The sequence below is a fragment of the Sorex araneus genome, chromosome 3 (assembly GCF_027595985.1).
Source record: "Sorex araneus isolate mSorAra2 chromosome 3, mSorAra2.pri, whole genome shotgun sequence".
In the NCBI taxonomy this organism is placed as follows: Eukaryota; Metazoa; Chordata; class Mammalia; order Eulipotyphla; family Soricidae; genus Sorex; species Sorex araneus.
This window is the reverse complement of record NC_073304.1, coordinates 1,697,886-1,711,948: the sequence shown is the minus strand read 5'-3', so window position 1 is coordinate 1,711,948 and position 14,063 is coordinate 1,697,886. Positions and strand designations below refer to the sequence as shown.

General features: G+C 63.0%; 1 protein-coding gene across 1 annotated transcript in view; it reads left to right on the top strand.

Moving 5' to 3' along the window:
* The window catches only part of DYNC1H1 (dynein cytoplasmic 1 heavy chain 1), a 48,800-nt gene that overhangs the window by 15,579 nt on the left and 19,158 nt on the right, over window positions 1-14,063 (top strand). The window contains exons 6-28 of the mRNA XM_055133926.1: window positions 220-491; window positions 589-816; window positions 2,326-3,402; window positions 3,937-4,116; window positions 4,803-4,952; window positions 6,422-6,568; window positions 6,912-7,052; window positions 7,287-7,463; window positions 7,546-7,656; window positions 7,732-7,851; window positions 8,647-8,886; window positions 10,003-10,158; window positions 10,250-10,363; window positions 10,459-10,569; window positions 10,643-10,852; window positions 10,945-11,091; window positions 11,174-11,340; window positions 11,427-11,600; window positions 12,211-12,376; window positions 12,453-12,641; window positions 12,723-12,917; window positions 13,259-13,541; window positions 13,902-14,002. Of these exons, the coding sequence (XP_054989901.1) occupies window positions 220-491; window positions 589-816; window positions 2,326-3,402; window positions 3,937-4,116; window positions 4,803-4,952; window positions 6,422-6,568; window positions 6,912-7,052; window positions 7,287-7,463; window positions 7,546-7,656; window positions 7,732-7,851; window positions 8,647-8,886; window positions 10,003-10,158; window positions 10,250-10,363; window positions 10,459-10,569; window positions 10,643-10,852; window positions 10,945-11,091; window positions 11,174-11,340; window positions 11,427-11,600; window positions 12,211-12,376; window positions 12,453-12,641; window positions 12,723-12,917; window positions 13,259-13,541; window positions 13,902-14,002 (4,856 nt within the window). The remainder of the gene's footprint in view (window positions 1-219; window positions 492-588; window positions 817-2,325; window positions 3,403-3,936; window positions 4,117-4,802; window positions 4,953-6,421; window positions 6,569-6,911; window positions 7,053-7,286; window positions 7,464-7,545; window positions 7,657-7,731; window positions 7,852-8,646; window positions 8,887-10,002; window positions 10,159-10,249; window positions 10,364-10,458; window positions 10,570-10,642; window positions 10,853-10,944; window positions 11,092-11,173; window positions 11,341-11,426; window positions 11,601-12,210; window positions 12,377-12,452; window positions 12,642-12,722; window positions 12,918-13,258; window positions 13,542-13,901; window positions 14,003-14,063) is intronic.

Sequence of the window (14,063 nt, the reverse complement as noted above, 5' to 3'; positions counted from 1 at the left end):
GACCCCTGTGCATTGCCGGGTGTGACCCAAAAACCAAAAAAAGTTCAAACCAAAACAAAACAAACAAAAAAAAAGTTCCCTACCACGAGTGGTCCCTGAACGCAGAGCCAGGACTAAGCCCTGAGCACCACCAAGTGTGGCCCAGAAACGAAACAGATAGGAAGGAGTTTGTCCTTTCAGTTGTATGACTTTATCTGAGAATCCCCTTTGTTCATCCAGGTCTGAAGCAGGCTTTGGAAACGGTGAACGACTACAACCCTCTGATGAAAGATTTCCCTCTCAACGATCTGCTGTCTGCAACTGAGCTGGACAAGATAAGGCAGGCTCTGGTGGCCATTTTCACCCACCTGAGAAAGATCCGGAACACAAAGTACCCCATTCAGAGGGCGCTTCGTTTGGTGGAGGCTATTTCAAGAGACTTGAGTTCCCAGTTACTTAAAGTATTGGGCACTAGGAAATTGATGCACGTTGCTTATGAAGAGTTTGAAAAAGTAAGTTCGTAATACATCAGAATCCATCTTAGTGCATCAGGGCCAGAGATGGGAACATCCTTTAATAATCCGTTTCCTCTCTTAAATTATATCCTAGGTCATGGTGGCGTGCTTTGAAGTCTTCCAGACTTGGGACGACGAGTACGAGAAGCTGCAGGTGTTGCTGAGGGACATTGTCAAGAGGAAGAGGGAAGAAAACCTGAAGATGGTCTGGCGGATCAACCCCGCCCACCGGAAGCTCCAGGCGCGCCTGGACCAGATGAGAAAGTTCCGGCGGCAGCACGAGCAGCTGAGAGCCGTGATTGTCCGCGTGCTCAGGCCGCAGGTGGTGCCACGGGGACCCTCTTGGGAGGGGAGCCACTCCCGTAGTGCTCAGGGATGTACTGGGATGGGGCAGAGCAGGTGCCCCCGCTTGGAACCCTCCTCCTGCTCCCACCCCCCTTCCTGGGGGTCACTTCAGTAGGTGCTGGGGACCTGCTAGCACGTGAGAGGCACATGCCTGACCGCTGTGCCCTGTCCCGATGCCACCACCTGCTGCTCAGGAGGCCTCTCCCAGCCAGTCTGCACAGACGTCCTGAGGGCGTGGGGGGGGCACAGCCCGAGGTGTTGTGAGGGCCCTTTGGCGCGGTCGCCCGGCTCTGCGGCGTGGCACCAGCTCCCCCAGCCGTCTGTTTCGGTTTTGCTTGCCGGACCTCGTCTTGTTCCTCAGTTTGCCACTCCCTTCTGGGACCTGATTTCTGGCAGTGTGGTCCTGTGGCTCCATCCATTCAGGCCTGCTCCCGAGCTCCACCTCTGGAGGGCAAAGCTTGTTTCTCTTTTGGTTTCGGGCCACAGCTGGCGATACTCAGTGGTCACTCCTGGCTCTGCACTGGAGTTACTCCTGGGGGCTCAGGGGACATAGGGGATGCCGGGGATCAAACCCAGGTTGGCCGCATGCAAGGCAAATGCCCTCCCCACTGGCTGTACTCTCTGTCTTGTCCCTACTTTCAGGTTTTGAATAATATTCTATCTGTTAGCTGCCTGTGTGACTTAGTGTTTTTTAAAATAATTATTGGGGGAGAGGAAAGAGGACTTCCCGGTGGTACTTGACAAGAAAGAAAACCATTCAGCCCAGAAGTCTAAGGTCCATCAGGAGCCAACCCACAGCAGAAGTAACAGCCAGCGCCGCCTGCCTGGTTTATGTTTGTGTAAATGCTCATTTTTAGCAGAGTCTGTGACAAGAATGATGATACCCCTCAAATTCACAAACTTGTTTTCTTTGTTATGGACCCTGGGGGTCCGGTCAAGACCCTCCTTGCTTGGTAGTTCTGTGAACATATGGGTGTGGGCGGGGTCAGAATGGGAAATGAAGCCTCTCTGAGTCCGGGCAGCTGTGTGTCCTGGGCGCGCCACTGCCCCCTGCTTGCTGCCGGATTCTGGGTCCATGCACAGACACCGTAGTGCAGCCCCCATGCGCAGGAACCAGAAAGGGAAGCACCTGGAATCCAGGTGGGGGGTCTCTTATTACAGGGGGCTGCACGCATCGGTGCTGTGAGGCGCTGAAGGCCCTGCGGGGGCAGCGCCTGTGCCCCTGGGCTCGCGCAGGCCTGAGCCTCTCTTCCCACTTAGCATGAGATGTCTCTTCTTTAGATCTTGCCAGAGTCCCAGTGTCTCCTGCTCTCTCTGCTCGTTGAGCTGTAGCTGTGGTCACCGAGCACAGGGAAAGCCAGCCCTGAGCACCAGCAGGGGTGGCCCGGCCCCCAGCCCCCAGAGCAGGCACAGACCCCTGTAGCTGAGTGTGGCCCGTTCTGGCCTGCCGGGGGGCAGCAGGGCCTCACGCTTTCCCTCCCCGCAGGTCACAGCCGTGGCACAGCAGAACCAAGGAGAGGTGCCCGAGCCACAGGACATGAAGGTCGCTGAGGTGCTCTTTGACGCCGCGGACGCGAATGCCATCGAGGAGGTGAACCTGGCGTACGAGAACGTCAAGGAAGTGGATGGGCTGGATGTCTCCAAAGAAGGCACGGAGGCCTGGGAGGCCGCCATGAAGAGGTACGACGAGAGGATCGACAGGGTGGAGACCCGCATCACCGCGCGGCTCCGAGACCAGCTGGGCACCGCCAAGAACGCCAACGAGATGTTCAGGATCTTCTCGAGGTTCAACGCGCTGTTCGTCAGGCCCCACATCCGCGGGGCCATCCGCGAGTACCAGACGCAGCTGATCCAGCGCGTGAAGGACGACATCGAGTCCCTGCACGACAAGTTCAAGGTGCAGTACCCGCAGAGCCAGGCGTGCAAGATGAGCCACGTGCGGGACCTGCCGCCCGTGTCGGGCTCCATCATCTGGGCGAAGCAGATCGACAGGCAGCTGACGGCCTACATGAAGCGCGTGGAGGACGTGCTGGGCAAGGGCTGGGAGAACCACGTGGAGGGGCAGAAGCTGAAGCAGGACGGGGACAGCTTCCGCATGAAGCTCAACACGCAGGAGATCTTCGACGACTGGGCGCGGAAGGTGCAGCAGCGCAACCTCGGCGTGTCAGGCCGCATCTTCACCATCGAGAGCACGCGGGTCCGCGGCCGGACCGGGAACGTCCTGAAGCTCAAGGTGAACTTCCTGCCCGAGATCATCACGCTGTCCAAAGAGGTCCGGAACCTCAAGTGGCTGGGCTTCCGGGTGCCCCTGGCCATCGTGAACAAGGCCCACCAGGCCAACCAGCTGTACCCGTTCGCCATCTCGCTCATCGAGAGCGTGCGCACGTACGAGCGTACCTGCGAGAAGGTGGAGGAGCGCAGCACCATCGCGCTGCTGGTGGCCGGCCTGAAGAAGGAGGTGCAGGCGCTCATCGCCGAGGGCATCGCGCTGGTGTGGGAGTCCTACAAGCTGGACCCGTACGTGCAGCGCCTGGCGGAGATGGTCTTCAACTTCCAAGAGAAGGTGAGTGCGTGGTGTGCGGCGGCGTGCACCGTCTGGAAGGGAGCGGCTGTGCGGCGTCACCCAGAGCGTGTGTGTCACACCCTGGCTGGCCGAGACTCGGCCCTGGGCAGGGGGGCAGTGCACTGGCGGGGGCGGGGGTGGAGTCACTGGGCAGAGAGCACCCCCCCTGTTCCCCAGCTCTCTGCAGGGTTGGGGGCAGCGCTGGTGTTCCATGCATGTTGCTGCCTTCCTGAATCTGGAGAGGGGACTGTCGCCCTTCAGCGGGTGCCTTGCGGGAGCATTCGGGTTCCTCACCTGCTGGGCTGCCCGCACAGGCTGCTGACTTCCAGAAGGCTCCGCCTTTTGGGTGAAGCTCTACATCGGGTGCATTGTTGGTTTTTAGTTGTGGTGTTACTGGAGTTGGTAACTGCACTGTGGTAGAAGAGTGAATTCTACACACGCCAGCTGGCTACGCATTCCTGTGACTGGTCACTGCCGTACTCACGTCACAGCCAGTGAGTGCGTGTCCTCAGGAAAGGCCCCTCCCTCCCTCAGGTGGACGATCTGCTCATCATCGAAGAGAAAATAGACCTGGAAGTCCGCTCCCTGGAGACGTGCATGTATGATCACAAGACGTTCTCAGAGATCCTGAACCGGGTCCAGAAGGCCGTGGACGACCTGAACCTGCACTCCTACTCCAACCTGCCCATCTGGGTCAACAAGCTGGACATGGAGGTGAGCCTGGAGCGGCGCCGGTCGGCCCTCCTCCTCCCTTCCTAGGCGGGGGGAGGGCCCTTGTCTGCGTGCGGCTTTGGCCATGACCCTGGTTTGAAGCGCCAGGGGCGGCCGCCCCACACACACCCGCAGGTACTTTTGAGGGGTCTCCTGGGTCGCAGTCTGTTACCATTAGTGGTCCTGGCTGGCAGAGGTGCCTGCCTTCATCCCAGAGTGCCGGCGCGGCCCTGCTGCTGCTTCCCTTGCTCGGGGTTACTGAAAAGTAGCTTTCCAAGAGAAATGACTGGCGCTAGTCCGGTCTCCCCTCCCAGAACCCACTCCCAGACCTACTCTCAGTATCTAGTGCTGACCTTTGGCCCCAGCAGCACCCTTAGGTCGCAGAGCCCCGCCTCCCGAGTCCCCTGAAAGCCCCTTGGCAGCAGAGGACCAGCTGCTGCTCATGCAGGGAAATCTCCTCATCCTGTCCTGGAGCAGGCAGAGTCCTGGCCTGCCAGAGCACGGCCTCGTCCCCAGACCCCGGGGCCTGGCTCCGTCGATTCCTTAGACCCAGGCTGCCCTAGCGGCGGTCTCCGCCTCACTGTAGTCGGGGTGAGGGTGTCGGGCAGGGCCACAGGGCTGGGGGCGGCCCCCTGAGCCCTCGCTCCGACGTGCTCTGTGCTCAGCCGCTCTGCATGCTTCCTCTGTAGATCGAGAGAATACTGGGCGTCCGCCTGCAGGCAGGCCTCCGGGCTTGGACCCAGGTGCTTCTGGGACAAGCTGAAGACAAAGCAGAAGTGGACATGGACACGGACGCCCCGCAAGTCAGCCACAAGCCCGGCGGGGAGCCCAAGATCAAAGTGAGTGTCTCCGGACAGGCCGGGAGATCGTGCGGGTCCCGGCACGGGCCTGGGCTTCACCCCCAGTCAGCAGGCCCTCCCCCCCCCCTCGAACTCCTGAGCAGTGCTCAGTGGCTAGGCCTGCGCCGCAGACCGACGGGCAGGGTCAGCCCAGGATGGCTGGGTGACGGGTCTGGGCATGTCCCCAGCACGGGGGTGGTGTGATGCTGGTCCCTGCCATCACGAGGAAGCACCGGGCTGACCCTGGAGCCTTCGTCAGTGTCGAGAGAGGAGGGCAGGGGAGTGTGACGGCCACGGAGTCTGGGCCAACTGCGGGGTCAGCTGGCCTGCGGGCAGATGTGGATGGCACGGACAGGAGGAAGCTGGAGCAGGATTGTTGTGTTTTTTGGGGGTTTTGTTGGTTTTTTTGTTTTGGCTTTTAGCTTTTTGGGTCGCACCCGCCGGTGCTTGGGGCAGGGGGTCACTCCTGGCTCTGAACTCAGGCATCACTCTTGGCGGTGCTCAGGGAGACCACAAGGGATGCCGGGATCAGACTCAGGCCCGCTGCACGCAAGGCAGATGCCCTCCCCGCTGCGCTGCTGCCTCGGCCCCGGCTGGGCCAGGTCGGGAAGCAGCAGCCTGGATGGTGAGAATCTTGAGTACAGGCGGCCTGTTCTCCGTAAGTGGAGAAACTCTACCCTGAAAGGAGTCTGCCTGGCCGCCCACGCGGGAGCACCTGTCCGGGGAGCAGGGGGTGTAGCCAGCCAGAGCTCCGCGGCTCAGGCTCCGCAGGGAGCTCTTGCCCTGCGTACCAACCCTGAGCACTGCTGGTTGTGGCCCATAAACCAGCCACGGAGAGGGGTGGACAGCGCCTACAGAGGTTCCCGGCCGTGCACATGGCATTCACCACACAGCGTCTTACAGGCGCTGTCCAGCCAGACCTTTAGTTCGGGGAAAGCTGTGGGCTTTTCGTTTTTTCCAGTCACTGTCCAGACGTCACGCTTCCTTTAAACTCGACAGACATTCCCAGAGTGTGTGTGAGAGAGAAGAGAGAGACGGGCGGGGCCGGGGGAATTTGGGGACTGACCCCAGTCCTCACCTGCAGGCGGGTGCTCTAAGATGAGCCGCATCCCTGTCCCCCAGAGCAGTCTTTGGGCCAACTGAGCAGTGCTCCAGGTCATCAGGGGTCCTGGCCGCGTGCAAAGACTCTCCCTACCCTACTCTCCCGCCGCCCCCCAGAGCATATATTTAAGATACTGAGACGCACAACCAGCCCAGATGGCTGAGCAGCCCCCTGAGTGGCCTCCAATGCCCCCAAATAAAACTGAAACCCAGAGATGCAGAGAAGCGGAGTGGGGGCTGTCTGGGCTCTGCACAGACAGCAAGGACGGGCGGTGCCACCCCAACCTGTGTGCCCTGGAGGGCCGAGGGGCGTGCAGGCAGCAAGCGCTGCGTGTCGGCCCTGGTGACGTTCCGTTCTTCTGTTGCAGAACGTGGTTCACGAGCTGCGGATCACCAACCAGGTCATCTACTTGAACCCGCCCATCGAGGAGTGCCGCTACAAGCTCTACCAGGAGATGTTTGCCTGGAAGATGGTGGTGCTGTCCCTGCCCAGGATCCAGAGTCAGCGCTACCAGGTGAGCCTCACCCCTCCCTCCCAAGGCCCTGCTCTGGGCCTTGCTCTCGGGTGCTGTCCGTGAGGTTGTCTGGGAATTTGATTCCTGTTCCCCCTTGTGCCATGGAAACATGTGGGCCTGTAAGTTGTGCAGCTGACGGAAAGTTCACTTAGGTCACTCGCTGGTCCCTAGCCAGCGCGATGGTCACACACGCCCAGCGGGTTGCAGGGAAGTGGTCCCGGGGCTCTGCTCTGCACGACTCTCGTGCTTGGGGCTTGCCTCCTTCCTGCACGCCGCTCGGAGAAAGCAGGCCCCGTGCCCTGAGTGCTGTGCACAGCTTGCCTCCACCCCGCTGTCTGGCTAGGTTGGCGTCCATTACGAGCTGACCGAAGAGGAGAAGTTCTACCGGAATGCTCTGACCCGCATGCCCGATGGCCCCGTGGCCCTGGAGGAGTCCTACTCCGCCGTCATGGGCATCGTGACAGAGGTCGAGCAGTACGTCAAGGTGAGGCTGCGGGTGGGGCCTCGGGGCCCTGGAGTGCTCCTTCACGGCAGAAGGGCCGAGCTGTCGTTCCAGAGGACCGCGGTCCGTGGTTTCCATGGTGACCGTCTTGGGAAACTGGAATGACAGACAGGTCCTGGAAGGATGATGAAGGAGCATGAGCTTGGCTGGGGGGGTGAAGGTAGAGAGGGGAGTTTCTCCCGAGGCCGGGTCGGACACGTCTGCCTTTGCTTGCAGGTCTGGCTCCAGTATCAGTGCTTATGGGACATGCAGGCTGAGAACATCTATAACCGGCTCGGGGAAGACCTCAACAAGTGGCAGGCCCTCTTGGTTCAGATACGGAAGGCCAGGGGGACCTTTGACAACGCAGAGACCAAGAAGGAGTTTGGCCCCGTCGTCATCGATTACGGCAAGGTGCGTGCTGCTCTTGGGACCCGGTGGCGTGGACGCCCGGAGGATGGTGACGATCTCCTGCTTGCTGCCCGTCCGCCTGCAGGTGCAGTCCAAGGTGAACCTGAAGTACGACTCTTGGCACAAGGAGGTCCTCAGCAAGTTCGGGCAGATGCTTGGGTCCAACATGACCGAGTTCCACTCGCAGATCTCCAAGGTGAAGGCTGGCTCCCTCCCGCCCGGGCCCGCTCGGGCCCCGGCTCCTCGTTGACCCCAGACACTCTCCCCACAGTCTCGCCAGGAGCTGGAGCAGCACTCGGTGGACACGGCCAGCACCTCTGACGCCGTGACCTTCATCACCTACGTGCAGTCTCTGAAGCGGAAGATCAAGCAGTTCGAGAAGCAAGTGGAGGTGAGCTGTGGGAGGGGCTGAGGCTTCCAGGGGGCCAGCGGGGTCCCGGATGGAGGGGGCTAGGCCACCCCAGTGGTGCCAAGGGGCTCCTCACGCGTCAGCCACAGGAAGGCTGTGCCTTAGCCCTGCCCTCTCCCCTCCTGCCCCACGTTCTGAGGGACGGGAGCGCAGCCTTCACGCAGGGACTAGTCGGGGTCTGCACTTCACAGGGCTCCTGTGGGGCTGGAGATGCGTCTGAGGTCGAGCCCGTGCCTGTGGCTTGCCGGGCCCTGGGCTCCATCCTTTCCACGTGGCCCGGGCAGTGCGGGGGCGGGGGCCGTGGCGGCTAGGAGCGGACTCCAGAACACTCTGCTCGGGCCCGAGCTGTGCACAGTGGGGAGGGCGCTTGCCTCGCTCTGGGCCAGCCTGGGTTCGAGCCCCGCCCGGAGTGATGAGTGCAGAGCCAGGAGTAGCCCCTGAGCACCACTGAGTGTGGCCCCAGATGAACAACAAAAAGCTACGAGACAAAACTCTGCGCCTGGCCCTGGCGTGCCAGCCCGGGACCTGCGGCTTGGCGCTCCCCGAGCACTTTCGCGCGAGTCATTCCCCAGCTCCTGGGCGCAGCTTCCTCAGCACTGGCGGGCGGGCACCGGCCAGTGTCCAGACGTCCCCCAGGCCAGGCCCCTCTTGCTGCCCCCAGCCCGCCGGGTATGGGTTCCCGAGGAAGGCGAGTGTGCTGAGCCGAGGGCCCCTCTTCCGGGGAGCCCACCTGCTGCTGTCCCGCCTGATGGAACGGCTGCCTCTCTCCCCCGTCAGCTCTACCGCAACGGCCAGCGCCTGCTGGAGAAGCAGAGGTTCCAGTTCCCGCCGTCGTGGCTGTACATCGACAACATCGAGGGCGAGTGGGGCGCCTTCAATGACATCATGCGGCGCAAGGACTCGGCCATCCAGCAGCAGGTGGCCAACCTGCAGATGAAGATCGTGCAGGAGGACCGGGCCGTGGAGAGCCGCACCACCGACCTGCTGGGCGACTGGGAGAAGACCAAGCCCGTCACGGTGCGTGCCCCGCCCCCGCCCTCCGCCGTGCCGGCAGGAAGCCCGGTCTCCAGTGCCGGGGCCGTCCCTGTCCGTGGTGGAGAGCAGGTGGCTCGTGCCAGACCCCTGTCTGCCCGCTAGGGCTGCCGTGGCCCCGCTCTCAGCTCTCCTCAGACTTGCTGCCCGCGGGGAGCCCGTGGTCCTGCTGCGGCTGCACGCTCTAGCCGCCCTAGTGGGCGCCCCCCGGGGAGGCGTCGGGGCGCGAGGTGCTGTGGGGTTCGTGCAGGGACGAAGCAGGGAGGCTTGCGGGCCAGCGAGAGCAGAGATGCAGCAGGGCGGGTCGGGGTGCAGCTGCTGCTGTTTGTCAGCTTCGTGTGAAACTGGCAGGTGTGGCCCTCGCCACGCGCTTCTCCGTGTCGTCTCCCTGCGTTACTAGGGGGTGAGGGTGGAGAGTGTTATTTGTGGGGGTCCGGAGCGGTAGTACAGCAGGTGGACACTTGTCTCACACGGCCACCCAGGTTTGAGCCCGGCACCCCATGTGTTCCCCTGAGCCCGCCAGGAGTAAGCCCCGAGCACTGAGTGTGTTGATTTGGGGGAGAAGGCGTTACGGGGTGTTGGGGGGTTGCTCTGGTCACATGAGGAGCCTCGGGGAGTCAGGGCGCGTACTCTGGCCCTGAGCTCTGTCCGCAGCCCCTCGGGTGCACACAGGCCGAGAAGAAAGGGGGTGTTGAGAGTGCCCGCAGTGCGGCTCTCTGGTTGGGGGCGCGAGGTCTCACGCCTCCTCACCCACTGGTCGGGCTCCGCCTGCTGTGCTGGCTGCTCAGCGTGGCCTCGGTGCGTCTCTCGGGCTCTGCTCCTGTCGGCCCATCGGGCCCGCAGGCGTGTGCGTGTGGCCTGGAGGCGCTGCTCCGGGCCAGCGCTCGTCTCGCTGTGCTTTAATGACCTGCACTGCAGCGTGAGTGCCCCACCTTGCCCCCAGGGCTCCGCCCCTCAGCCCCGGGCCCTGCCTGGCCAGGGGGTCTCGCTGCTCCCAGCGTCGGGGCTCTGGCAGGAGGAGGTGGGGGGAGGCAGACCTGCTGGCGCGTGCACAGACCCCCACCCGGCGGCAGGCCCGTGACCTCCGCTGCGCGCGTGCAGGGTAACCTGCGGCCGGAGGAGGCACTGCAGGCGCTCACCATCTACGAGGGCAAGTTCGGCCGCCTCAAGGACGACCGCGAGAAGTGCGCCAAGGCCAAAGAGGCGCTGGAGCTCACGGACTCGGGGCTGCTCGGCGGCAGTGAGGAGCGCGTCCAGGTAGGCCGGGCCGCACGGCTGGGGGCCGCGCCACCTGCAGCTGGGGGACCCTGCTTCCCGAGCCCACCCGCTCTGCCCGTCCCTGCCGCAGGTGGCCTTGGAGGAACTCCAGGACCTCAAAGGCGTGTGGTCGGAGCTTTCCAAGGTGTGGGAGCAGATCGACCAGATGAAGGAGCAGCCGTGGGTGTCGGTGCAGCCTCGGAAGGTAGCGCCACTGGGGGGTTTGCGCGGGAAGAGCCGGGCCGGGAGCTGGACGCCCCCCGGACAGTGCCTCACGGGCGTCCCCTGCTTGCCCGACAGCTGCGACAGAATCTCGACGGCCTGCTGAACCAGCTGAAGAACTTCCCGGCGCGGCTGCGGCAGTACGCCTCCTACGAGTTCGTGCAGAGGCTGCTGAAGGGCTACCTGAAGGTAGGGGCCGGGCGCTGCCCACGGGGGGCCGGGCGAGGCGTTGCCGCCCTGCTCACCGCCGACGCCCCCACAGATCAACATGCTGGTCATCGAGCTCAAGTCCGAGGCGCTCAAGGACCGCCACTGGAAGCAGCTGATGAAGCGGCTGCACGTGAACTGGGTGGTGTCCGAGCTCACCCTGGGCCAGATCTGGGACGTGGACCTGCAGAAGAACGAGGCCATCGTGAAGGATGTGCTGCTGGTGGCGCAGGGGGAGATGGCGCTGGAGGAGTTCCTGAAGCAGGTAGCGGCGGCCACCGCGCCTTGCGGGGCACCCAGGGCAGTGGTTGGGCTGCGGCCTGGTCTCGGAGGGTCACCGCACACCCGTCCCCGCAGATCCGGGAAGTGTGGAACACCTACGAGCTGGACCTGGTCAACTACCAGAACAAGTGCCGGCTGATCCGCGGCTGGGACGACCTCTTCAACAAGGTCAAGGAGCACATCAACAGCGTCTCCGCCATGAAGCTGTCCCCCTACTACAAGGTACCCCGCGGCCCACTGCGCCCCCCGGCGGAGGCGTGGGTGCTGTGGGTGGGCGCCAGCTGCCAGCTCTCCCCGCCCACAGGTCTTCGAGGAGGACGCCCTGAGCTGGGAGGACAAGCTGAACCGCATCATGGCGCTGTTCGACGTGTGGATCGACGTGCAGCGGCGCTGGGTCTACCTGGAGGGCATCTTCACGGGCAGCGCCGACATCAAGCACCTCCTGCCCGTGGAGACCCAGCGGTTCCAGAGGTGCGGCGCGGGCTGGCGGGGCGGGCAGGGCGGGCGGGCCTGGGCCGCCCTCCCCAGAGCCTGACGGTGTCCTCGCACCCGTGCAGCATCAGCATGGAGTTCCTGGCTCTGATGAAGAAGGTGTCCAAGTCCCCGCTCGTGATGGACGTCCTGAGCATCCAGGGCGTGCAGCGATCTCTGGAGAGGTTGGCGGATCTGCTCGGAAAGATCCAGAAGGCTCTGGGAGAGTACCTGGAGAGAGAGCGGTCGTCCTTCCCCAGGTAGGTGGCCCGGCCCTCCTCGGCCCGTGTGCTGACGCCAGCTGGAGCGCCGCCTGGCTCTGCAGCAGTGCCTGCCCGCTCGGTTTCAGCCCTGGCTTTTGTTTTGTTTTGGTTTTTGGGTCACACCCTGCCATGCACAGAGGTTGCTCCTGGCTCTGTACTCAGGAATTACTCCTGTCGGTGCTCAGGGGACCTTATGGGATGCTGGGACTCGAACCCAGGCCGGCTGCATGCAAGGCAAACGTGCTACTGCTGTGCTGTCGCTCCAGCCCCTCAGCCCTTTTATCTCTTCCGTTTCACGTAAACTAGTGTTCACAGTGCTCGTCTAAGTTCCTGAGTAGCTCGGCCTCTTCCCTAGGTGGCGGCTTCCTTTCTGAGTGCTTTGCTAGGGGATGAGTTTAGCAGGTGCTGGGGAGATGAGTTCCAGGGCTGTGACTCCATACACTGAGTGTCCCTCGGTGTCCTGCAGAAGGATGGGGAGAAGCAGAGGCCGTGCCTCGCCCCGTGCTCGCTTCCACTCTCTGGTCCCGGTTTGCGCTTTGACCTTGGCTCACCTTCGCCTGCAGACACCCACGAGGTTCTGGCATCTCAAATGCAATTTTGATTTTAGGTTTTATTTCGTGGGTGATGAAGATTTGCTCGAGATCATCGGGAACAGCAAGAACGTGGCCAAGTTGCAGAAGCACTTCAAGAAAATGTTTGCGGGCGTGTCGAGCATCATCCTGAACGAGGACAGCTCCGTGGTGCTGGGCATCTCGTCCCGGGAGGGAGAGGAGGTAGCCAGGCCTCCTGCCGCCCGGGCCGCCCCCGCCTCGCGCCGCGCCGCGCCTGACTCCCCCTCGTCCCCCGCAGGTGATGTTCAAGACCCCCGTGTCCATCACCGAGCACCCCAAGATCAACGAGTGGCTCACGCTGGTGGAGAAGGAGATGAGGGTCACTCTGGCCAAGCTGCTCGCCGAGTCTGTCACCGAAGTCGAGATTTTCGGCAAAGCGACGTCCATTGACCCGAACACCTACATCACCTGGATCGATAAGTACCAGGTAGTGTGCGGAAGGGGCGGGCCTGGGTGCCGGCGGCCCGTGGCCGCGGCGCAGTGACCTTGATCTCGTCCCGTGTGCTAGGCCCAGCTGGTGGTCCTGTCGGCCCAGATCGCCTGGTCGGAGAACGTGGAGACGGCCCTGAGCAGCATGGGGGGCAGCGGGGACGCGGCGCCCCTGCACTCGGTGCTGAGCAACGTGGAGGTCACCCTCAACGTGCTGGCCGACTCCGTGCTCATGGAGCAGCCCCCGCTGCGCAGGCGCAAGCTGGAGCACCTGGTTAGTCCCGGCCGCAGGAGGCAGGTGGACACACTCGTGGGGGGGGTGCAGGTCGCTACCTGGAGAGAGGATTGGGGAGCACAGGCCTTCTAGTAGAAAGAGGCCAGCTCAGATTGGGGTCCGGGCCCCTTCTCCTCAGCCCCACCTCGGGAGGTGCCGGAGGCTCGTCTGGGCGCTTCCCTCACCCTCCCGCGTGCCCGTGACCTGTGTGTGCGTGTGCAGTGCCGAGCGTCTCCCGCCGAGCCCTGTAGGTGGCTCTGGGGCTCCTGCCTCCAGCCAGTGCCTGCGGGCAGCGGGGAGGGCCGAGGGCACCCTCCGACACACGCCGCTCGCCTCTCCAGATCACAGAGCTGGTCCACCAGAGGGACGTCACGCGGTCCCTGATCAAAAGCAAGGTCGACAACGCCAAGTCCTTCGAGTGGCTCAGCCAGATGCGCTTCTACTTCGACCCCAAGCAGACAGACGTGCTCCAGCAGCTGTCCATCCAGATGGCCAATGCCAAGTTCAACTATGGCTTTGAGTACCTGGGTGTGCAGGACAAGCTGGTCCAGACGCCCCTCACCGACCGCTGCTACCTGACCATGACCCAGGCCTTGGAGGCCAGGCTCGGGGGGTCCCCGTTCGGTGAGTTTCTGCACCCCCCGAGGGGAGGGTGGGTGATGGAGTGGGCCTCAGGACCACAGAGCCAGTGCGGTGGGTAGGGCGCTGCCTCGCGCACACCGGCTGGGGTTGGCGCCCTCAGCCACACTGCAGTGATGCCGAGTGCAGAGCCAGGTGTGACCCCACCGCACCCCCCGAAGAAAGAAGATGAAATGGGGTCTATTTCAGAGCGTTTCTGAGTTACACGGCTGGCATATGCTAAGGACTTGGCCTGTATTTCTGGCAGCCGCTTTGATCTTGTCTCTTTTAAACTTACTTCAAGCTGAAGAGGGTTCTGGGCTGAGCCGGGGCCTCCAGCTCAGCCCAGAACCTGTCTCCGTGCAGGGCCCGCTGGGACCGGGAAGACAGAGTCCGTCAAAGCCCTTGGCCACCAGCTGGGACGGTTTGTGCTGGTTTTCAACTGTGATGAAACCTTTGATTTCCAGGTGAGATGACAGGGTCCACCTCCAGTCCAGTGAGATAGTAGAGGACGCTGGGCATTTGCCA